Raw genomic sequence first — 24,529 nt, forward strand, 5'->3', positions numbered from 1 at the left:
TTATAATTTGTTGTTTCACTGTAATGGTTTACATGCTTTTTTTTTTTGCTGACTAGGATTTTTGTGTACAGGCCTTTCAGGTAAGTAGTTAGAATTCCCACTTGGTTCTTTCTTCAGTCTTGGGTGGAATATACTCTTTAAATGTGATTGGCATGGTCACTCCACGTTCACTGGTAGGAAGGGAATGTTGATGTTGGGGATCAGTCCTAAAGTCCTCTGGGTTGGTGAAAAGATTCACTTTAAGGGAGCTCTGGTTCAAGTCAAGCATGTAGAATAATCTAGGTTAAATTAGAATGTGAAAATACGCTTTTGTATTTGCTGTGTATGTGTTAGGGCCTTTGGGAAATGTTACCAGTCTAATGATAAGCTTCTGCATGGACAGAAGAAATGAAGTATAAACACTTTTTTGCCCCCAATTTTTTTCTTAATATCTCTGACTGCTCTGGAACCCAGTAACTCATCAGACCTAGATCAAGCAAACCAGGAGCTTGGTTTCAACATTCTTGGTACAGAATAGTGCATGTTATTGGCAAATGTTGTAAACCCATCCATTTGGTTTCTATGTAATCAAATCTTTTCCTTGTGAATTGTGTAGGGATGGGGTTTTAGTAGATTAACTGTGGATATATGTGTATATAGGAAGTTCTGTAGATTGAGGTTGGGCCAAGGCTTTCTAATTTTTTGACTAGTTTTCAGGTGATCTTCAGCAAACTCTTCCTTCCTGCAAAGTGAATCAGAGAATTACAGAATGAATTAGATTGGAAAAGACCTCTGAGATCAGAGTCCAACCTGTGACTGAACATTACTGTGTCAACTAGACCCTGGCAATGTCTGCCACCCTCAGTCTTTCCTTGAACACCCCCAGCAACGCTGATTCCACCACCTCTCTGGGCAGACCATTCCAATTTCTAATTACCCTTTCTGCGAAGAAATTTCTCTAAATGTCCAACTTAAACATACCTTGGTATAGGGCAGTAAGGTCACCCCTGAGCATCCTCTTCTCCAGACTAAACAACCCCATCTTCCTCAGCCCCTCCTCATGACTTACTCACTAGACCCTTCACCAGTTCCATTGCTCTCTTCTGGAGAGTTCTACAAAGCTGTCTGCAATTACACAGGCAGATTAACTCCTGAATGATCTTTTAAAATAAAGAATAGTCAGATGTGATAGGGAAATTACAGAAAAGATCCCCTGGTTGCTCAGCTGTGTTTCCTAGATATTCCAGCTAAAATTCTAAATAAAGTTTAGGTTACTTCTCTAGTTGCTCTTGAACCTTAATTTTATTAATACATATGCAGTTTTGCTCCAAATAGTTTTTGTGTTTTGTCTTCATTTAAAGGACCTGGAAACTATTCTTTTTTAATACTAAGTAAGAAAGTTACTTCATATATAGAAATGGTATATTTTAAATGTACAGGCTTCCTTTAGAAGATTTTCTCTGTGTATTGTAAGTGCCTGAAAAATCAAGGAGTATCAAATACCTAAAAATTTTGCTCACATCAGCAGTATATACTTACCTTCTGGAATGTAACTAAGTTACAGTGTTTTAAGTATAGAATCAAAGAATGGTTTGTGTTGGAAGGAGTCTTAAAGATCACCTAGTTTCATCTCCCTGCCATGGGCAAGAACATCTTTTGGTTCCTTATCTTTGACTGGAGCTTGCAATTTATTCTGTTCTGGATGGAAGATAAATAGCATTAGTCAAAATGAGAAAGAGACCACATTTTTTGTAATATGGTGGGAATGCATTAAAAATATCACAAATAAGTAGCATTCTGATAGCCATTGTATAGTAGATTATTTGGAATTCTGAACTTCTGTGGATTGTAGACTGTGTAGGTTGCTTCATTAAAACACAAGTCATTGTTCTAGAATAGGAATTTTTAAATTCAAGGTCATCCAATGCAATACAACAAATATAATGCATATTTCCCTGTGTCTATGGAATGGGTGTAAACCACACCGTGAATGACTTGGATAGTAATGATGTAGAGCCTTGCCTGTTCCCAGAGGCTACAGGAGTATCAATTCTGCATTTGCTTTTTAAATATGTGCTTTTCAGCTGCTCATCTATTTTCTGTAAAACCTGGGAAAACACATTAGCTTCTGTAACCTTTGCTTGTTACTGCAAAAGTCTTGTTTAGGCTCCCTCTTCTTCCTCCTTGTTATGAATTGAATCAGAAGGATGTTTGCAAGCTGCTGCAGCCTTGAACTGTTGCCAAATGAATGTCTTTTTAGTTCTGAGTGCACAAATTAAGTAGGGCATAGCAGCTGTTGGGAATACTTCTTGTTAGTCAACCACTAGTGCCAAATACTTTGATTCTGATACCCTCCTAGACACCTCTGTGAAGAGTCTGTTACACCATTCCATAGGTACTGTCTCTTGTAAGATACAGGTTTTCACTCTAAGGTTTAATGGTGGAGGGGGTTGTTTGGGTTTTTTTGTTTTGTTTTGGTTTTTTGGGGGTATTTTTGCCTGGGTATGTTCTAGACTTTCAAGAAAGTGTTATAGTCTCACAAGGTTTATTTATCCTGTTTTGGAGGACATCTGATTTGTTATTAAACAGCACACAAATTCTGATAAAGAGAATGTCTTTTTCAGGTGTATTGTGAAATTCACCAGGAAGAGCATATATTTGTACAACTAGTGTTGTACAAATAGCCAGTCACCTTCAGACTGAGTAGCATATCTCTCTCAGAAGGTTAAAATATCAAGTGGAAAGAAAGGAAAATACTATTTCTGCATTTTCTTTGTCCTGAACACAATCACTCGTGAAAATCCTCCTTGGATTAAATATAAAAATGATGAGTATGTGTCAGTTTTATTTTCAAAAGTTTATTGTTTTTCTACTTAGTAAAGTCCACATATTTTGAAAACATTGCATTTTAAACTTCTTCCTGAGATCTTTAAGACTTGTTAATTTTTAATATCTTTTAGAGTAAATTTCCTAATTGTTACTGTATTTCTTGGCTGGAGATAAAACCATATAGTATGTCAGTTTCACCCTTCCTTGTTCAGCTGTGCAGAGCTATGCATGAAACTACCTACTCAATAATTCTTGCCAGATTTACTGCTGTAGTTGCCTGGTTTTTAAGGTTCCCAACTGAAAATAATTATTTGGAGATAAATTTTTTCAAAAGAAAAGAATTGAAGTTCATTGCATAATGGACAGACAAACTAAAAGGTGCTGGATTCCATTCTTCATTTCTTCTTCCTTCTGTGTTTGTCTGTGTTGACATCTTGGGCCTATCTGCTCCCATGTTAGAGACCAGAAATGCTTGAATAAGTAATGTAACTAGGACTGTTGCATGAAGATCTGTCTCTTGTTGAAATCAACTAGTTCTTCTTAACTGCTGGTTTAGATCAGATAAGTCATGTCTGTCTTTTCCCTACTGTTTAACTGCTACTGTTTTTTCTCTCATCAGTCATAAAAGGTAAGAGCAGGCAGCTTCCCTGTGTCATGTCAAAGCTCTTCATAGCCTGTATCATGTGTCTCTTAGTAGTCAGGAGGAAAAATAATAGAAGTAGGAAAAGGAGATGTACTTCCTTTGGATATGTTACTAGTCCCTGTCAATTTGCATTTCAGGGACATATACTGCCTTGTGAATAATCTTTGAGGACTTCTGATTCTTCCATATGTGGTTTTCCTTTGCTATTAGCCATATTCTTGAATTTATCTGCTCTCACTAACTGTGTTTTCATTTGTTCTAAAAGATGCCAGCTGTTCTTGCATGGTTTTTGTGAAATTTGTCTAGGAGAGACATGCCAACTGTGTTTGTTTTCTTGCGCTGAATTAAGAAAGGCTTCGGTGCTCTCTGCATGGGAAGCGACAAAGCTGCTGTTGAAAACAGGTGTAGTCTAAGAGAAGGCTGGAGTTGTCTACAGAGAAGAGCTATAGGTGTGTGACCAAAGGGCAGCTATGCTATATTCTGGTCAAGTCCCTAGTCTGGATTATTTAAAGCACAGTTCAAATATGGGGGAAAAAACAAAAAAAACCAAAAAAACACAGCTGAGAGTGAAGTGCTGTACTAGTTCAGAAAAGTGTACAAAATAAATGAAAACAGAACAGATAGGGTGAGTACTTGGATTCACTTAGGTTTCATCCCCAAAAGAAAGCTCATGTGCCTGGATAAGAACATGAGGAGTGATTTTCAGTGCCTAAGCTGGAACAAAACTTTTAAAACATGGGATCATTCCACATCTGTGGATGCAATTGCTTTTCAGGCTTCTCCTTGACCTCCTTCTTTAGTGGTTTTGCACTCTGTTGTTGCAAGAACTTTCTCCCTGCAACACTGAACTTGCCTGAGTTCTAAATCTCCTCAAGGTGTCTGTCAGCTCTCTGTAAGATACTAAGAGAGCATTGGGAACTGTCTTCCTCCTAAGGGAGGTAGTTAGTGTCTTCTATCCTTCCTTTAGTCTTTGCTCATCCGAAGTCCTGATGTTAGTGAGTGAATCTATATGTTACTGTATTAAATTATTCTGATAGTAATTTTAATTCTATATTGCTCTTTCTAACAATAAAGGAAAGCTACTAGGTTCTTGCAGTTTAATGTGGCCATGGTGACTTTCCAGTCAGGATTCCTTTTCTTCAGTTACTCCAATAGTTTTGTTTGGCTTATAGGTTTAAATTATGAACTGTGTAGCTCTCTGGTATGCTGGTGATATGCAGCGAGAGAAGAATATTTGGAGTCATTTGGAGCATTGGCAGCAAGGTACATGCTACATCTGCAGCTGTGTTTTTATTCTTCGTGACTTCTGTAGCCGAAACTTTATGACAAGGCTCAACTGGTAATGGAGGACTTGCTCTTGAAGAGAAAAAACTTATTCTGCATCCATAACAATGAAAGTATTTATATGGTCAATAACATTTTCAGTTTATACATCAGTCCTGGAAAGGGAGCCATCCTAAAACTTTGATTTTGCTGTTTAAGCTCCCAGTTCCCTTAGTTTTCTGTGGGGTTTACAGGCTTAAGATGTTTGCTGTTTTCACTGGCAGAACTGATTACTAAGGTCAGAATGCTGCCTTCTCCCTTATGTTACATTTTTTGATATGTTCTAAAATAACGATAATCTTTGTTATCCATTGAAGATTGTACCAGAAATTCCTATCAGAAAATACAGTTTTAGTGTTTTTCCTGAAGGCTTATGTTTCCATCTTTTTTGTCATAGATGTTAGCCATACTGTCCTTAAATACAAACAGGAGATCTAGCACAAGCACTTCTCAATGTTTTATATTTAATGCTGAGAGATGTAAAGAATTAGTTCTTCCTGTACGGAGTATCTCACTTGAGATCATGAAGTTTTTAATGAAATGTTATGTGTAGAAACATGTTCAGCTTTTGGAAAGAACCGGAGAGAAAATGGTGGCTGCCCTCTCTGTAGAAAGAGACTTTCGTCAAAATTCTATATAAAGAAGTTGGTGGTATCTACTTTTCATAATAGAAATGTGGTTTAGACATTTTGAATAATAAATCATGTGGTTTCACAGTATTACATATGAACTGTGCAATCTAACGTAGCACCTTTGTATATGCATCTGTGACTTCAGGAGAGAGATTTGTCAGTGTCGATATTTTGAAAAGTATTTGCCAAATGTGCTGAGGCAGACTTTCAGGATATTTTCACAGCTGTCAGCAGTCTTAAATTTGATGCTATTTTGTTTTTGATATTAATGTCTTGGAGAAACCTAGAAGTCATAGGATTATGCTATGGAGTCAACCAAGAGACCTATTTAATTAAAACAGATTAAGTAGTTTCTGTTTTGGGGAATGCCAGGATTCAGGACTGCTTTGTTGAATGTGTAAAGAAGCTGGTCAAAATGTAGTGCAGCAGCACTTTTTGCTCCCAAGACTGTTTTCTTTGAAAGCTTCGGGTTTTCCTGTAGTGTTTCTTTCTTTAACCCTCATCAGTAAGTATACCTTCCTTAATTTTTTTTTCATGTTAGGCCATCTATGAGCCCTGTTCTATAAAAATATACTTTTCCTGTTTTTCTAAGGAAGCAGTTCAGAAAACTCTTTTTTGAATAGAAAAATTATGATATTTCAAATAGTATGAATGGCCAATTATTATCTATTAAAAATGTGTTCAAGAATAAATATACTTCAATTCAGGCTTTATAAAGTGAGTAAAAAGGCAAGTAGTATGTTGTCTAATCTCGCCAGAAACAATTTTTACTTGAAGTCAAAAAGAAATTGTATCCATGGGCTTAATCCAGAATCCAGTGCTATGCTTTTCAGGACTCATTTTTGGATACTGCAGTACATGCTGCTGCTCTATTGATTTATTTCTATTTCATAGTGATTTTTAGATTAAAGAGGATGTAATTTTGACTGTGATAAGGAATTAACGATTTTTGCTGACTGAAAACCATATTTTATTGAACACTGTGGTGACAAAACAGAATTGCAAGCACTACAAACTTAAGTGGTTGTTACCATGAAAAGTAATTGGAAATAACAGCTTTCTACATGAAAACAATTATCCAAGGCTGAACAGGCTTCTTTCTTGAATCAGTAACACAACTAACCTCAAAGTTATCTAGTAAAATAAAAGCTTCTCTCCTTTCATAGAAGCTGTTTGGGGTCGTGCTATTTGAGTAAGACTACAGAGAAAACACAGTCCATTTTCAGCTCTGTGTGGGACAGGTCTGAAATTTATGCATGATGTAGGTAGAGACTGCACATTTTATATTATAATTTCTTGCAGTGTAAGAACATATAGAAGAAAAGGTATTTTAGTCTGATCAGAATAAAACCTTCAACATAGACTGGAAATTAAGAAACTAAAACATCGTTTTAAGGGTCGAGAAGATCTCGGGCAAGGAAGAAAATAGCTTGCTAAGCTTGCCAGGCGTAACAAGGGATTACCAAGTATGCTATCAAATACAGTCACAGAATCACAGAATGAGCTGAATTGAACAGGACCCACAAGGCTCATTGAATCCATCTGCTGGCCTTGCACAGCACCATCTCTCAATCATGGAATCAGTAGGCCCAACACCTACATCTGTGGTACATTGAGCTAGCTATAAAGCATAGCTATTTGTGCTATACATAGCTGTTTTGTACACACATGCATGCTATATACCCATTGCCTGCAGCTTTTAAGTAAAAACAGGTATCTCTGTGTTCTGCCAACAATGTGAATTATACATACATTAAAGTAGTGTAGAAGAAAGTTTATTTCATAGCCATAAATCGTGTGACTCAGGAACAGAACAAATTCTAAGTACCCTAGATTGATACAGATTCAAAAATAGTGCCCTCAATGTATTGTTGGATTACCAGAAAAGCAAACATAACCAAAATGCAAAGAAATCTGAGTGTTTTCTTGAAAATCTCTTAGCATCATATAAGGTAGTCTGCCTCTAGGAGATTCCTGTTGTGAGAAAAAAACTCATCACAAATAAGTCGGCTCCTTATGTCTTTGTTATGTTGTAAGAGGAAATTTAGTGTATAGACAATAATAAAACCCAGTTAAAAACTGTAGTTATAAATGGAAATGCCAAACAGAAATTCATCTACAGGCTTGTTTCCTGAACACTCATTCCCCTTATGACTCCTGTAAATTAAATTAGATGAGCTGTGTTATTTAAATGAAACATTGCAACAACTGTGAGCATACAGAATCTGGAAGCTTATTTTTCCTTGTTTATTCAGCCTTTGGTTAACTGAGATTCCTGGTTAGCTGAAAGTCGGTTTTGTCCCCTGACAGCCGTGTGCACTGTGCATTACTCCCCTGCTTATCCAGAGAGACATCTGAAACCTTCAGAATAATGGAGTTGTGGGTAAGTGGGTGAGCACTGCATGAAGCACATTGCTGTCTGGGGACGTGACCAACTTTCACTTAACCAGGCATGTCAGTTAGCAGTAAGTTAGCAAAACACATTGCAGGGGATGAAGTGTCTTTATGAGTTCGTTAGCTCTGCTGTTAGATGGTTTGTACCAAAGTTCATACTCCGAACTGCAAAACAACCTTGTTCTTTGCAATTAACCAGGGTGTTGGTTGTGCTGTGACCTTTTTTTGGTCAGTTGACCTTTAACGTAGCACAAGTAAATGGTAGAAATGCTTGAAAATACATATCTGAAGCTATTCTACAGTATGAGTCTGCTTTTGGTTTCTTCATTAAACTCAATTGAATTTTAATTGCAGTGTTAGATTTGCAGCTGGCTCAGCTGGCTAGGTGGGCAGTGATAACCTACAAAAGATCCTACTGTGCTTCTACCCAGGCTTTGTGATTGCAATACTGCATGCTTTCAGAGAGCAGCAGGAAAGGGCAAAGGCAGCCAATAACAACACTTCGTTTCTCTAGTAGCAGCATCTGTTTAAATGATTGAGTGGCATTCACAAGGCTCTTTGGCTTCACTTTCCATGAGGAGGGTTGCAGCTGTACTGCAAGGCTGTTTCTAGGAGGCAGAGGGATGTCTCTGAAGAGCTGACTGATTCTTGTCAGACAGAGACAAGTCTCTCTGTGGCTGAAGGGAGCTCTAAGGTCATTCTCTGAAAACTGCCCTACCCTGTAGCTACAGAATAATGTGCTGTAGTGGTGCTTTAAGAGGAGAGACTGGCCTTGGGAATGGAGACAAGAAGAGCTGTACTCAGCAGAGTACAATCTATGACTTTTGAGTGGTTTGGACTTCAGAGAGTTTCCTAAATCTCTTGAATATTTACAATGCAGAAGGCAATCTGTGTCTCTGCTATGATGTAGGTGACCAGAAGCTTGGCTGTTGCAGTGGGAAGTGGAGTATACAATAGTAGATGAGGATCTGGTGCTGATACAGCTCTTGCAATGGAAGAGAAAAATCAGTTCAAAGTGGTGGCTTCATCCCCCTTCTATAATTCTGGAGAGAATGGGTCCAGGATGACAGGACAGGAGAGACTCATGTTAGGGGCTGCAACTTCTTACCCATCTACATATCTTTAAGACTGTGTATTATTTTAAGAATTCATTTAACAATGAAGGGGGAGAGGATGGGATGTAACATGATGAGAGAAAATAAGTTTGTAAAAAGCTGTGCATTTAGATCATGCCAGTAGTTTGACTTGCTTTAGAGAATGAGAGCGAGATGCTTAGGATAGGTTCTGAGTGACAGGAAATGCACTGAAATTTAGAGTAAGAGTTACTTTGTCCCTGTAAATGGCGTTTTTTGCACTGACTTGACTTCACCGTCATATAAGACATAAGTACATGCAAACAAAAGGTATAAAATATTCCCTTAGAACCTACTACTGCATTCTTATACTTTAAATGGGATTTTATGTATCTAGATGTTAGTGACACTTAATATGGCCTTTGAAATCAAGTGTGTTCACAAATCCTTACTATTTTTTTTGGTGTTTGTTTTCAATTTTAGGATTAAAGAGCCCCTTCAGGACAGTGTAATAGCTACTTATGAAGAACATGAAGATAGCGTATATGCAGTTGAATGGTCCTCAGCAGACCCGTGGCTATTTGCATCTTTAAGTTATGATGGGAGACTGGTTATTAACAGGGTTCCGAGAGCCCTTAAATATCATATACTGTTATAATTTGCTTGAGTTGTTCTGGAGTTGTTAACTTGATGTACACAACTGGTAGGTATTGGTAAAGGTTTTTTCAGGATATGTTTTTTTAAGTAAAAAAGTTACAATTTTGTTAGGGATATCTATACTGATGTAGACTTGTAATTTTGTCTATTGTATTTGCCATGAGAAACTATGATACGTTTTCTGAAGGCTGTGCTACCTAGATGATTGAGAGGCTAATCACTTTGTGAACTCTAAAGTTTCTGGTGATAATGGGTACATTCCATACTATTGCTTTATTACTTCAGCTTTATATAAATATAATGCATTACAGAAATGTTATTATGCTGATACAAAACTGGGACAATGTAGGGTTCATGTAGCAGAAATAATCTACTTGTTTTCAAGAGTAATATTATACATTTCTTGTATAAGCAGCCTTCTGCTTTTAGCTAGGGCCATGCTCTGCTAACTGTTCTGGCTTCAAATACAATTGGGAGTGGTCTTAAAAGGCTTTCTTAATACCATCTAATAATTTAAACACATTTTCTCCTATTTTTGCATGTCTTCAAAAGGAATGTTTTTAGTGAAAGTGAAACCCTCAAAATATATTTTTCATTTGAGCCTTATGGTAGTATCAACAAAGTAACATCCTGCAAATTGTGAACTAAATGCAGTTCTCAGCTTTGTATTTTTACTGGAAACAATATTAGACTTTACCAAAATCTCTGATATATTCACGTAATGTGTTATCCCATATTTATCAGTTAAGGTGTGCTGTGAGAGACTCTGTAGCTATGCTACTGTTGATGTGAAAAATCTCTTTAATATTTGTCTACTTAGACTTTCTTACCCTTCTGGATCCATGCTAATTCTTACCCTTCTGGATCCATGCCAATCTGCAGTATGCTGGCATGATGTAAAAGGCTTGCAACTAAGCACAAAATATCCTTTGCTGTATCCTACTTTTTGCAATAGGTGACCTAGACATTGGTTACTGTGTTATTAAAAATGCTGAGAACAGGCAGATGCTGCACTGTAGGAGAATGCTCAGGAAATTTCAAATGTAGGTGGAAGGCACGGTGAAACATTCCTGTACATATTGACATCCTGTCTTCCCCTGGCCAAGCTTGCACTAAGATGAAGATTCACTGCTTGCTCTTTGTGTACCCAGGCTAACTGTTAAATTAACTATTCCCTGCTGCCTTTTCAACACTATTATCTCCCATAAGCTTCAAAACTTGGGTATATGTGACAGTGTTGGTTGTGGTATAATTGTGTAAGACTACTCTGAAGAAATGGCAATGAACATGGGATGGAAAGATCAATACCAGCCTCTTCCAGTGATCCCTCCTGTTGCTATGGCAACTCTTGGTGTTAGTGGTGAGGGACAGCGTGCTGCTCACCTCTGTTTGTCCTTACCCATTCTTGGATCGAAGTGTCCAAATACGGTTTGTTATGTCCACACAGCTTTTTCAGTGAGATCACATTTGGAGAGCATGACTGCTGTAGGCCAAAACGTGCAGAAGAGATGACAGTTGAATTCCATTTCTGACTTTCTTAAGGAGCTTATTTGGAAAAATTCATAGGAGTGAAGTAATCTAATTAAATCCTCTGTACTATTGTTTGCATTTGTGTTAATGATATTACCTGATCTGCTCCAGAATGAATGTTTCATTGGAAATTCTGATTATTGGTTTTTCTGCATCTATATTTTAAACTTGTGCTATTTAAAATAATTTCAATCTGTAATTAGGCATGAACTATTCACCTGTATATTGTAAGAAGAGCTACATTTCTAAATCAGTAGAACTTCAGTTATCTGAATGTCAAAATCCTTGGCTGGGCTGCTGCTTTTTATGTTGAGCTTTTCATCAGACACAAAATCTTGTTGGGTATCGTGTCTGTCCGGCCTGTGTGCCACTCTCCCCACCCATCCCTCTGGAAAACAAAATGAAAAAACCTCTGCAGTATACCTCTGGTATTCAGCAGAACTTAAAACTTTCTTCACATTAGCAATAAAGGTCTAATAAAACTTTGTCTGGCAGTGTATATGGTTGGCAGTGTGAAGGTGATGGGGAAATTGCCTAACATTGTGTGGGATTTTACTTGATTTTTAACATGTAATAAATGCAGGTTAGATTTCAGGCTAATTTTTATGTGGCTATATTTCCTTTAATATTGTACAATATATGAACTGGAAAGCTCTGTAAACAATATCAAGAAATCTTTTGTTCTAGTTTTGCTAAATGTGTGTGTCACTCAATAGGGAAGAAGAGAGTGGATGAACACGGGAAAGGAAGGGACTAGCAGGTCCAATTTTAATGAAAAATTGTAAAGCTATCTGTAAAGCAGGATCTGGGCTATGTGTACATCACTGGCACCAATATGGAAATGACCTTCTGAAAGGGGAAGGCTTTTGCCAAGGTTTCATCCCAGGCTGTTGGAGTAAGCAAGCTGCAGTAGGATGAAAGGAGGGGTTCTAAAATGGTTAAATAACTGATTAAAAGGAAACAGGAAGCAGGAATAAATCATCACATTTTGTGTCAAAAAATAAATTACCAGGAAGGTCTAGAAGGATCTGTGCTTAGGCATGTGCTTCACAGTATACTCATAAATAACCTTTTAGAAAAAGGACTACAGAAAAATAAGGCAAACTGTTCAGAGAAGTAAAGATTACCAAAGAATTATAAAATGACCGTATCTCATGGATGATAAAATGGTAGATAGAATTCAGTGCAGGAAATGTTAAGCAACTAATATGGGAGAAAACAGTTATTTTACGTACTGTGGACCACCGGCAGGGCTATTACTTGGAAGTAAGATCTTGGGGGTTTTATAGATCTTTAAAAACATCAGCTTAATAGAGGTCAAAATTTTAATTAAAATGTTGGGAATTACTAGCAAGCAAGTAAAGAAAGTATAGTTAATCCCCCCAAATAATATATATTTATAAATCTCTGGTGTATGTGCATTTGTAATGCTGTGTGTAGCTGTGGTTTTTTCCATCTTCAGCCCAATGTAGTAAAATGGAAATATTTTAGAGTGACAGAAATGAGGAATAGCATGCAACACCTGTATGAGGATAGCTAAATAGACTGAAAGGCAGATGGTTGAGACAGAATGATAAAAGTCTGTCAAATCAAAAGTGGCAGAGTGAGAGGATGAATAGGGAGTGATCACTGTCTCTCCTGATACCAGAACTAGAGGTTATTGAATGTAATCTGCATATGGTGGCTCAAAGCATACAAAATAAAGTGGCCTTCACAGGCATGAAGGTGAGCTATGGCTAACCCTTTCCCCTGAGAAAAAAAAAAAAAAAAAAACCAAAAACCTGCACAAACAAAAAAATCTCAATAATGTTAAAGTTTACATGACTTGGAAGTAATTGAAACAGTACTTGAAAGATTAAGCCAATAAAGATTGCTAAATATAATGTCAGCATCCCTGGCTTAGAAAAATCCTTTTGAACCATCAGTTGGTGGAGACTACAAAGAGGACTGGCAGAGAATCCCTATGTGGTTGTCCAGTCTTTAATTAACTTCTTGGACATGTGCTATTTACCAGAAAAGGTAGAAAATGGAAATTAAAAATAATAGTCTCTGAAGTTTTGTATCTAGAGCTAAGACAGCACATTGTTCCTGTGTGTTTCTTTGCATATTTTTTTTCTGTATATATACTTTTGTTGTAAGTTTTGTTATAGGGAATTTCAGAAAACTCACGTCTCAGGTGAATTTCTTACAGAATCCTAGTACTGTGTTTGGAAACAATATTGTTGCAAAATACTCCTTGGCAATAATGGCCAAGGCAAGCAGATTTCTGTGCAAGGAGTCCATCACTGCTTTGAAAGTTCAGATCATGATCTGACTGATCTCACAGCTCTGGGTTGCTTTCAGTGTCTCAGAGAATTCTGTTTATACAGTCATCTAGCACCATTGGTAAGCACAAAATAGCTCTGTTTTCAAACTCCTCTTAAATTATTTTTCTTTCTTTGCAGATTGTGTCCAGGTAAGAAACTTTAGTAGGTCTTGATTTTGAAAAAGTGAGTTATAGTATTCCTTAAAAATTGCTTAAAAATGTCAGTCTTGCTGTCTAAAAATTTGTTTCTTTCTAGGTTTGGTGCTGAAAATCTTTTTATTTTCACAATTCTATATTTATATGTCTCTGGTATGAAGTTACAAAATGGCTTGATATGTGGTGTTTTTACTCCACAGAAAGTGAATTATTGAAGAAGAAATGAATTTATAATATTTTATAAAGGTCTTGAGCATGATGTAAGTGAAACTGATCAAAGTCAATACAAATCTTGGCCATTTAATGAGAAGCTTGAAATAACAATCTGTTTAACTTGAACCAAAATGGTGCAAACTTAATATTAAGAAAAAAACACCAAAAACCCAACCCACCACCAAACTGCAGTACTCAGTAATGACCTGGACTTTTCCTGTGGTGTTAGTGCTAAAATGAGCTTGATCTATCCTGGAGCCGATGAAGTTAATGAATAGCTTGTCAACATTGGAATGAATGAAGAACGTTGGATGGCTTAGGTAGTCTGGCTGTTTGCTCTAGGCCCACAGTCCTTACTTTGTACTTTGAAGTTGAGTGGAAAGAAGAAGCCATATGATCTGGATTATGTGCAGCACTTAAATTAGTTTAAAAAGGTGCTTTGTAAGAGTTAAGCTTCCAGAAGATAGAATTTCCCAACAGAGAACAGAAAGCATTAATTCTGGATTGGCCTCTGCATTTGGAATTTCTAAATCTTTCAGCCTTATATCTCTGGCAGTATTTGAGACTGAAATTCTGCCGCTGATGTAAGATGGACTTAACAGTGTAATCTGACTAGTCTGACATGGTAAGACAGTGAAAAGTAGGTAATCATCATTAAGATCAGCATTTGGATACAAGTTTGTAGTGCTACAGAGCTTCCCTTTGGCTTCATAGAGAACATCCAGGATATTTTCTTCTTTTTCTAGAGGGTATGAAGAAAGTGCTTAAAATTGGCTTGTGATGCCTGAGATATGAATGCTGTTTTGAAGCTGCAGAAAGCCTATGATTTCTGGAATAGCATGTGAAGCGATTGATAGAAAACTGCAAATCAGTTTTTCACAAAGCCTGGCCTTTCCATAAAGGGAGCTCCAAAATATGAAGCCATGGATAGATCCCTGAACAATTTGCACATTGCTTCTGCTCATTCCACCTGCCACTTTGGTCAGTGAGAATGTTGCAAAGTGAGAAGAAAATGACATGAACAGACTTGGAGTAAAAGACAAAGGAGAAGAAAAAGTAAAAAGGAAGACCGACAAATACAGAATAAAAAGTGAATTGAAAAGGACAAGATCAGGGAAATTTGGATCACTTGGAAAAAAGAAATAGGAAAGATGAAAGAAATTGGAAGTAAGTGAAGAAAAGGATACAGGGGTAAGGATTAAAAAACCCCAATGATATTATCTGCTTGTTTTGACCATGATATTAAAAGTCCTTAAATTTCTACCATGTTAATCTTCCTATGTTAACTGATTTAAGTGTTAGAGAATTGCTGTTTACATTGCAGCATTTTAGTTCTGATATTGAAGATGGTTCATGTAGGTTAGTTATTAGTCCATAAGTTATTAGTCCAAGCATGTACATTCTAGGGGTTTAGGATTTTTAGCTGTTCATTATTCTTTCCCTTTTGATGTGAAGTTATCAGATGGGGTAATTAACCCAAGCCACCAGTAACGTGAGAGGCAGGAAGAAAATTTCAGGTGGGCTGTACTCTTGAGTCACACTAGTTAAATCTACTGAAATATTTGTTTATGACAACAGTCTTTATCCCCCCGTTTATGACTTCAAGGGTGTGTCATAGTCAGAACATCTCAAGATATTAGATGTGATATAATAAAGTATCTGAAGCCCAATCTTCCTTCCATACTAACTTACTTTACAGCAAAAGGATTCTGAGCTACTCTTGAGAAAACTTGCTTGATGCTTTTGGTGCTATGGCTGCTCCAGCTTCATAAGGGAGTCTTAGTGTTCCAGCACAGAAGATAGCTTTGGGGAGAAGGAGATGAATGAATCTTAGTAAATCCAGGAGTCAAGCACCCAGTGTGAAGATGCCTGGCAAATGGTTGCCATTGCCCTGGAGCTAAAACACAGCTGCCAAGCAGCTGGGCTGAGCAGGGAAGACCCTCCAATGTACATTCTCAACAGATTGTCCATTTATTCTGATGCTGTGCTGAGTTCAGGATTTTGGCAGGAGGGACTGTGCAAAAGCTCCTAAACAGAATGAATTGAGGAGAATGTGGAAAACCTTGGAAAACCCAAAGGTACCACACACTGATCAGCAAGTCTAGATGAGCTGGATCCTGGGGTGGCAACAGACTTGGCAGACAAACTCACTGAGCCACTGCCAGCTTCTAAACATTTGCAGAGGACTGAGAAGACAAGAAAGGCTGGCAAATAGCGGAAATGGTATTGATATTTGAGCTTTGTGGAACAGCAGCGCACAGTTGGATAAGAAAATGTGTTTCAAAATGAGGACATTTTAGCCAAATTATGAATGTTTTATTTGTTTTTAACTGAGAGGTTTTTCTTATAAATACCAGTCAAAATACTGGCAAATATCAGAACTTTGGAAATCACATTCATGCAACAAAGTGGGGATTATGCATTTTGTTACAGAGAAGAGCCAGAACTCTAACCCAACAGCTTATATGATTTCCCTTACACCACTCTGTTTTCCAAGGAGGACGGGTGGAATATAGTATATAATGGTAAGTTTAACTTTTCTTCAGACATACTTGAAGGAAAGAAAACCTGCAAGTGTTAGTTTTTTGTCATTTGAAAGAGTTTCTGCTAAGGCAAGTAATGAGCAAGTTTTGACTCTGCCTGGAAAGTAGTGGGTGGGGAGAATGCCTGGAATTTAACTTTGTAAAGGTTGTGATTAGGAATGATCTGTTTTCCAGCATGCAGTTTGTGAGGTAAAGCACTCGAGGACTTCCAGCCATGTCTCAATACATTCATATAATATTTTGAGAGGTTACCTATCTAAAGCTGCTTCCAAGCAAAGGATTATGCAACTCAGGATAATGATACGCACAAACAGGAAAGCATCTTGTTAAGAATCTTTCTTTATCATCATGACAGTAACTGCATAACACATTTCATGTATGAAAGAGGCTTGAGTGGATACATGTCTGTCGATAACAGCTGATAGGTTGATAGGTGGATGGAGCCATAGATGCTCTGATGTTGCTTTTTTTTTTTTTTTTTTTTTTCCTCCTAGAAGTTAGTCTGGGTGAAGTGGAAGAAATCTGGTGCGTATTAATATTGGAAAGTCTGTTGGGGAAGGCACAAATAAAAGCCTCATTATAATGGAACCTGTTTAATCCATCACAAAGCGAACACCAGTGAACTTCAACAATTTCTAACCATCCTGTCACTTGTTTGGGATGGTTACTTGAGCTCAGTTTCCTAGATGGATACATATTTCTGATCTGTGTTTTAATAATCTATTTTCAGCATTAATACAATTTGAATATCTTCAATCTATTTTGTGAATTACTAAGAAAAAGGCTTTACATTTTTTTCTGTTGCAGTTCACAGGTACTTCTTGTAAAGCAAAGGAAAAAGCTTTTGTTTTTGAGCTTTCATGCTGCTTTATTGAGAGGTAGTCTGGTTTCTGTTTCTGTGTCCTACAAATTCTGCAGGTTTTGGACTGGTCATTGCTGAAAACTGAGAAGGGATGAAGACTATGCATGACTGACATGTTCATATTCATCAGAAAATAGAGTCAGCTGGAGAGAACTATGGAGTAATTGCTGCCATATTCCCTCCCTCGCTGCTTGCGCAGAAAAACATAGGCTGTGGGGAGGAAGCTATTTGAGGTTATTAAGATTAATACTGCTGGAAATTTCAATCAACTCACACAAGGCTGCTCCTCAAGGCTGTCAGATGCCTGCTGCCTTCTCTGAGTCAGGCGGGGCCACATCAATTTTGAATTTCCCAACAGAGATTGCTATGATTTATGAGTTTAGGAGGCTGATAAATATGGTTACTTGAAATAATTGAATCAGAATAATTTCAGTCAGCTGTGCTCAATTTATTTTGTCTGATAACCACAGGAGGGTGCAGTTTCGGATAGGGAGTTCCATTTCAAGGAGTCTTATCACAGGAAAGAGATTGTTGGACCTGGAATAAGAGCACCTTAATTCTGCTGCCAGGCCTGTATGACAGCCTTGTGACCTGACTTAAGACCTGTCAGAACTAAAGAGTAAGTACCTAGAGCTCTTCTGGTATTGCCTATGACAGAGGCTGAGTCAGGTCTGGTTTATTTATTTATTGTGGGATCATTTCTGCTGGGAAGGGTAGTGAGAGTTCTACTACTTTGTTTTTGAAAACCACTTTACTATTCAGTTGAGAGGGTGTTGTTCTTACCACTTGTTTTTAAAAAATGACTTGCCTTTTTATGGAATGTTTTCACTTTTTATGAAGTAGTGATGGGTATCAATTTTATCCTTACAGCAAAGAGAGCACTCGTGCATCCCTGAAAAGTTTTCTATTAAACTTTTAAAACTAAATTTGTCCCTACAAATTTAGTATTTGCCTGTTGTAACTTTCCCACATAGATGAAAAAAATGTCATTTTAGGTAGATTGTCCTAGGCAGAGTATTGAATATAAAGGGTGCTATAAAACCAGAAGGTGAGCAGTATTGTGATGACTGGCTGAGGTCAGCAGATAATGGGCAAGCCTAGCAAGCAGAGCAAGGGAACAGGTGAAGTGTGCTGCAGACAAGTATTTTCTTGTTGTCATGGACAAGATATTGATAAAATCTGAGAGCTGCAAGCAGGGTAAGGTATGTGGGAAAAGGCAGTGGCATGTGCCTGTCTCAGGCAAAAATCTTAACAGGCTGCTGGATCTAGCACTCGTCTGAGTCTCATGTTTGGAATACACCCGAAGTGAATTTTCCTGGCTAGGAAGATGTCCTCTCTGTTGCTTGGAACAGAGTTGTAGAGTGGACATCTTCCAGCTCCATTTGTCCTGTTAGGATTTTAGACCTTTGCATTTTGATATCTTTTCCCCATTAAACCCTTCAGCTGCTAATGTTTCCCACCACAAACAGGATTACCTTTGTCTGCAGTTCTATGTTTATACTGTGTGGCTTTTCCCCCCAGACTTTTGCACTGCCTTTTCTAACAACACATCAGCTTTCTCAGAAGTCATAATCATAGCCAGGCAGCACACCAGAGGTGACAGAGATTGTTGAAGGAGCAGCTTTCCTAAGAGTGGAAATCTGTGTGAGATACAAATGGACAGCTTTATTCTGTGGTTAGCGAGGAATGCAAGCTGCTGCTAGAGATAGGCAGTACCCCAGATGGTTTGTGTTGGCATGGATATACCAATGGCCATATGACATAACCTGGCCTGCACATCAACTACTCTGCTCGCCCATGGCTGAAGAGCAGTAGGGTAGGTCCTTTAACAGTGTGCTGAGGAGAAGCCATACTTCCCCGGGAAGGAATCTCTCTTTCTCTCTCATATGTGTTATTCTCAAAGTTCCATTGCCTTATTTTAAACATTTTAGGATTTTTCATAAACTTAACCTTTTTTTTTTTTGTTGTTAATTCTGGACATAATCATCAGTTTGGGGAGGAGGGTATCCAAATATCAGAGAACTAGTAGGAGTTGGAGGTGAGGTATTCTGATGGTATAGAAAGATTTGTGACCATAGAGACCCCATGCTTTAGGGTCCATTTTGGCAATCAAAATCTGTCAACATCAGACTTCAGTGTTTCGGATACACTGAGCTGCTCTATTGAAGACGAAGAAGCTGGTGCATTCAATTTGTATTGGAAAATAGTAACAAAACAATTTTTTTAATAACAAAGTCCTGCTAAAATTCAGCTACCCAGCTCTGGGGTACAGTTTAATTCCTGCAATTCATTAATGATTGTTCCTTTTGTCTCCAAATAATTTGGTACCATCTCTACCTGTTGTAATTTATTTCTGTACATCATATAAAGGTCTCTTCTATCTAAAGAATGTCCTATGAGTTGCAGGATCTCTTACAGACTTGTGCTCTACTCTGGCAGTACTATTCTAAGTGTACTATTTCCAAGAGTACAGCAGAACTAAGTTAACTTAAGATAAAAATATTTGCAAAGGTTTTACCTACTTCCCTTTTCCACTGCTCAGCACTTTAGGAAGATGGTTCAATGAATAGCTCTCACTGCATCTCCTTCCTGAGATCTCCTTGCCATGAAGTGTATGTTGTATCAGAGGAGGGGGAAGGATATTGTGAAAAATCTGCTGCTTAGTCAGGATGTGGATATAAACCGGAGAACATTTTCTGAATCAAATTTGGATTTGGGGCTTAGCATAAAGTGAGGGCATGAAATAACTATGTCCTGTGCAGAAAATTATAATAGAAAAAAATCAAGATTACAGTAATGCATTCTGTGTGGTCTTCCATGAGTAGAGAACAGCAGAACAGCATGTGGCAGGACTGTCTCACTTGTGTCTTTGCTTCTGCTGCTGTGAAAAGCATTTTCAATATTTGCATAATTTAGAGCATGACATTATGATTTTCAAAGCTTCAAATTGGAGTAAAGCATCTACATAATCTAATTAAATAATGTAAATGTTTTATGATAATATTCAAGTAAGTGCGAAACTTGTTCCACAGATGCATCCCTTTCTTAGGCCATTGGGGAAACTGAATTTAGGCATGCAGATGGATGTTTTTAGCCCTGCGTGCTCTGGAAGGTCAACAGAGTACTTACTGAATGCTCTGTTGTTAGTATAACCTCCAAAGCCTGCTTCGCAGAGCGTCATCCTTCCAAGAAGCTGGAAGGTAAGCTGGCACCGGAGGGAAAGGCAGAGCAGATTTAAAAGGCTGTTTGCAACCTCTTATAATTTGAACAAAAGCGATGCTACTGCAGTATGTAATAAATTGCTTCCATTTCAGTGAACATTAAAATAATCCCATGGTGACCCTCTTAGCAGCAGCCCTGCCACATTTGGTATCAGATCTCAGAAAGCATGCATTGTACTTGGATAGGAAGCTACCAGGGGAAGCCCCACAAATCCTCTTGGTGACTGTTGGGTTTGTTTTTGCCTCTGGCTGCACTAACTCACAAAATATTGGAAGCACTTGGCCAGCATCCATGATGAGATGCTGTCTTGCAGTGAGATTATTTAAATATTTTTTATCAGCACACTCTCACTAAGCTTTAGTTCTTAGTGAATCCTGTCTTTGCCAGAGTATACTCCTACAATAAGCAAATGGATTGAATCCTGATTTTCCAAATGTAACCAAGCTAATGCTAAGCCAGTACTAATGAGATTCTTTTAGAAACTACAGCAGCACTGCGTTGCTAAAATGAATTTGTGTAATTGACAAAAAGGGAAGTTTTTCAAGACAAGGCCTCTGTCTGTCTAAATAAGCTCATTGCCATTGATATTTATTAATGCCACACTGATCTGCTCTAACTGGTGACAGAAATATATGTGTATATACACTGCTACAGTTGTGTGCTCTCACAGTAATTATAATGTTTAGATTTGGATGTTACCTGTACCCAGCTGTTGATGAAGCCTGTGTGCTGTTAGAAATACAGGACTGTCTGCAGACACAATGTGGAGCTGGTTTGTGCCTACACCATGGTTGTGTTGAGCCCAGCAGCTCTGATTTTTATCTGAAAATTTAGCTGTTGTAAGGCTCACCTTACAACATAGTGCAAAATCTGAGGATTCTGTTATTTATTGTCAAAGCCCATAACAATATCCAAAGGTTGTAAATTAGTTTGGAGCTCAGCAGTATGGAAAACTCTGAATATGTGAAAGTCATTGCTAAACTAGCTGACAGAAAGGTGAAATATACCAGTAGTGAATTAAGTCTTCTCTAATTAGACATAGAAATCTAATTACTTTGCAAATTTTTCATCTAATTTTTAAGGGAGTGAAGCTAGCGTAAATTTAAAATGGAAGCAGAGATGTTCAGCACATAGTGTTAACTGCCAAGGAGAAAACACAGTGACCTTATTTGCAGCTGCACATGCATCATGTGTAGGAATGCCTGTCATAGCCATAATGATTTAACATCAGGGCAGGCCAATATTTCTTGGTTCTTCCTCCGCAGTGTAGGCAGTTTCCTTTATAGGTGGAATGGGAAGCTGTAGGTGTTTCTGGTGAAAAATGGTAATGCTAGAGAGGTGCCCTTTACTACAAATCCAGCTATTTGCTTTAGTTCACCTCCCAAAAAAGAATTTGCAAAGTCACAGCCTAGGGAATGAAGTTATAGGTGGGTGAAGTTTAAGTTTTGATGTGCTTGGACTCCATTTATTTGATAACTCAGCTGTTGATTATACAATGTTAAAGCATAGTAGGTGATACTGGGGATGTTTAAAGCTGCCAAATTTTATTTTAAGATGCCAAGACTATTTCATTGCAGGAAAGAATCGTTTTAGTTTAAAACCTGCATCATTTTGGGTGTAGAAGATATTTTAAATTTGGACATGAAAAGTCACAGAGCTGTTTAACTCCAAACATGAAGACATTTTCATTAGAACAGCTTTTCATACTTTAGACATTTTGTAAGATTACAAGTGTTAAATGCCACTAAATATCCCATGTGAATTGCTGTTATTAGTTCCATAATAAAACTCCTTTTAACACTATATTAACAGGGCATTGAAGCATTTGGGCATTGAATACTTTCTGTGTTCAAAGAGTAATGACTTGGACAAGCAAGTATAAAATACAAAAGGTCTGACAGTGTTCAGATCAACTCTAAAAGGATAATAAATTGATTTTTTTAAAAATACATACTGACCCAGCTTTATGGCCCCATCTGATGACTACTTGTATAGATTCAGTAATTTTGAATTAGTTGCCCTGTTTCTTTTAATTCTCGCTTTTGTTTTCCTCTTAACCTGCTCCAATCCACTGCTGCAAATAACATTTGCTTCTCATATAGATATGGCCCTATTGCAAGGGAACAAATTTGGGATTTAATTTAATTTCCTAGTCTTTGTCCTTAATATTTATGCATAATCTTAAAAGTGAGACTACCATTTCCACAGGGAAAGAATAATTCAGCTGAGCCTTACCGAAAAATTGTGTCCAGCCCTAGTGTCTGCCTCTGCATACCAGCATGTGCTTAAGACACTGAAGAAGCCATACATCACGAAAGTTGAATATCATAGCAATACCTGACAACCCTCAAAAATTTATGAAGGAAATCATAAATTGGGTTGTATTAAGAAGAATTCTGCAATTCTTAAGATCTGTTTTCTGGCCAATAAAAGTTTTAAACCACGAATATTCCAAAATAAGAAAAGAACTGACTTGATCACGTTATCTGTATTTGCCTTTGTATGTTGTTCCCAGCATGAGAGAACCTGATTACAAAGGAAAATCTGTCTTGCTAGGTTCACTCAGTACTTCTGAAGGTTTTGGTTTTTGTTAATGCAACCTTAGTGTGTTCAATACAGCTTTTTAGCAAGTTCATTACTTTTCCTGGTCTTTTAAAATAGTTTTATAAATGCTGTAGTTAATGTCACTGACAGCATGCTTAACATGAATGAAACAATGAGTCATAGTCTAAGTTTCAAAAACTTAAGTCTGACATTACTCCTGTCTTGTTCTTGATCAAACTGATTGGCATGTTATTCTAGTTGGCTGAAGCTTAAAATAATAACTGTATATTTTTCTTGTGTCTTGGGAACACTCTGGGTCCTGTTAATCTTGGTATTCTGAACATAGAATCAGTTTTATCCTCTACAACTACAGTGTCTGTACACTTAACTCAATTAATCTTGTTTAAATAGTATCTAATTTTAAAAAAGAGAAAGAAGGGTCCCTATTGTAATTATAAGAAACAAAGGCACAAGATGTTTTATGTTATTTGAGTAAATTGAAGAGATGTCTGTGGATGTGCCTGAAAATCTTTGCCAGGGTCTTAAGGATCTGTCCAGAAATTAACTTTTTAGGGCATCCTTTTTAGCGTTATTGAAATACTGTTTTCTGTTTATATTTAGTAATGCCCTCATGATTAAGAGGAACAGCTGTTGGTACCGTTTTTTGTTAGATAAATGTATAATTGGAAGAGACTACTTTGCCAGTGTCCAGATCTTACTTACAAATGCCTCAGTCTGCTCAGGAGCCAAAATCACATCCACAAGAATGTCCTTAAAAAAGCACAGTGTCCATTTACAGATTAAAACAAGCTGTCTTATGGGCACACAGCTAGTTGCAAGGTTATGGAGCTGTATGCCATGTTCTATAGCCATAGTCCCATCAGTTTTTCTTTCACCCTTGGAGACCACAAAGATCAGCTGAACCAAACAGAGCAGCAGCAGTGCATTATAAGAATACCACCTCTGCACTGAAATTCAAAATTAAGTAGTTTTCATGGTCTCCTCTTGCAAAGTACAGTGAATTACTGTTCCACTATGTTAGCATGTGTTCCTAAGTGTTGGGAAGGGAGTTTAATTTAAAAAAAAAAACAAAAAAAAACCCCATACCTTCAATGCACTGGTAATGGAAAAAAATTAATTTTGTTTAATTTTTAATCAGACAGCCTGAGACAACCACTGAGCACTACTTGACAATTAGAATACTAATGAAGTGCACACTGGGTTAGTCTGTTTTTAAAGGACAGGAAACAATGCACTCATAGTTGAGGGATTCTATTTCATTCCAGTCAACTCTTCACATATTTACATTCTTTCCTTGTAAGAATTCAGGAAATGTTTGCCTTGTTTTCTTCTTTAAAAATGCTACCCCATGGTTAATTATTTTTCAAATACAGAAAGCACAGAAAGTGATAAGTGGCTTTCTTGTAAAACATTAATCTTCACTGTTTGAGGCACCTTCTTCCATACCTTAAGTGTTTTCTTTTTGTTTGTTTGTTTTTATTTTTCCTCTAATGTATTTGCTTCTGTCTACCATTCTGAAACAGTTTGAAGTCTTTGGTTTTCATGCTTTCTATAAATTAGATATTGTAAGTATTTGTCCGTAATGTGCAGTTTCACAAAAGAT

The 24,529-nt window shown here is 37.4% G+C and overlaps 1 protein-coding gene across 4 annotated transcripts in view; it reads left to right on the forward strand.

Annotated features, from left to right (window-relative positions):
- The window catches only part of EIPR1 (EARP complex and GARP complex interacting protein 1), a 74,172-nt gene extending 62,613 nt beyond the window's left edge, over window positions 1–11,559 (forward strand). For 2 of the 4 annotated variants that reach the window (XM_085574554.1, XM_021551202.4), the window contains 2 exons: window positions 57–80; window positions 9,357–11,559. In XM_085574554.1, coding sequence (XP_085430680.1) covers window positions 57–80; window positions 9,357–9,531 — 199 coding nt within the window. In that variant the 3' untranslated portion in view covers window positions 9,532–11,559. The remainder of the gene's footprint in view (window positions 1–56; window positions 81–9,356) is intronic. The other 2 variants (XM_085574555.1, XM_021551203.3) reach the window with 1 other exon arrangement.
- Window positions 11,560–24,529: the final 12,970 nt, after the last annotated feature.

Source organism: Lonchura striata, chromosome 3, assembly GCF_050655825.1.
Source record: "Lonchura striata isolate lonStrDom1 chromosome 3, ASM5065582v1, whole genome shotgun sequence".
NCBI classification, from domain to species: domain Eukaryota; kingdom Metazoa; phylum Chordata; class Aves; order Passeriformes; family Estrildidae; genus Lonchura; species Lonchura striata.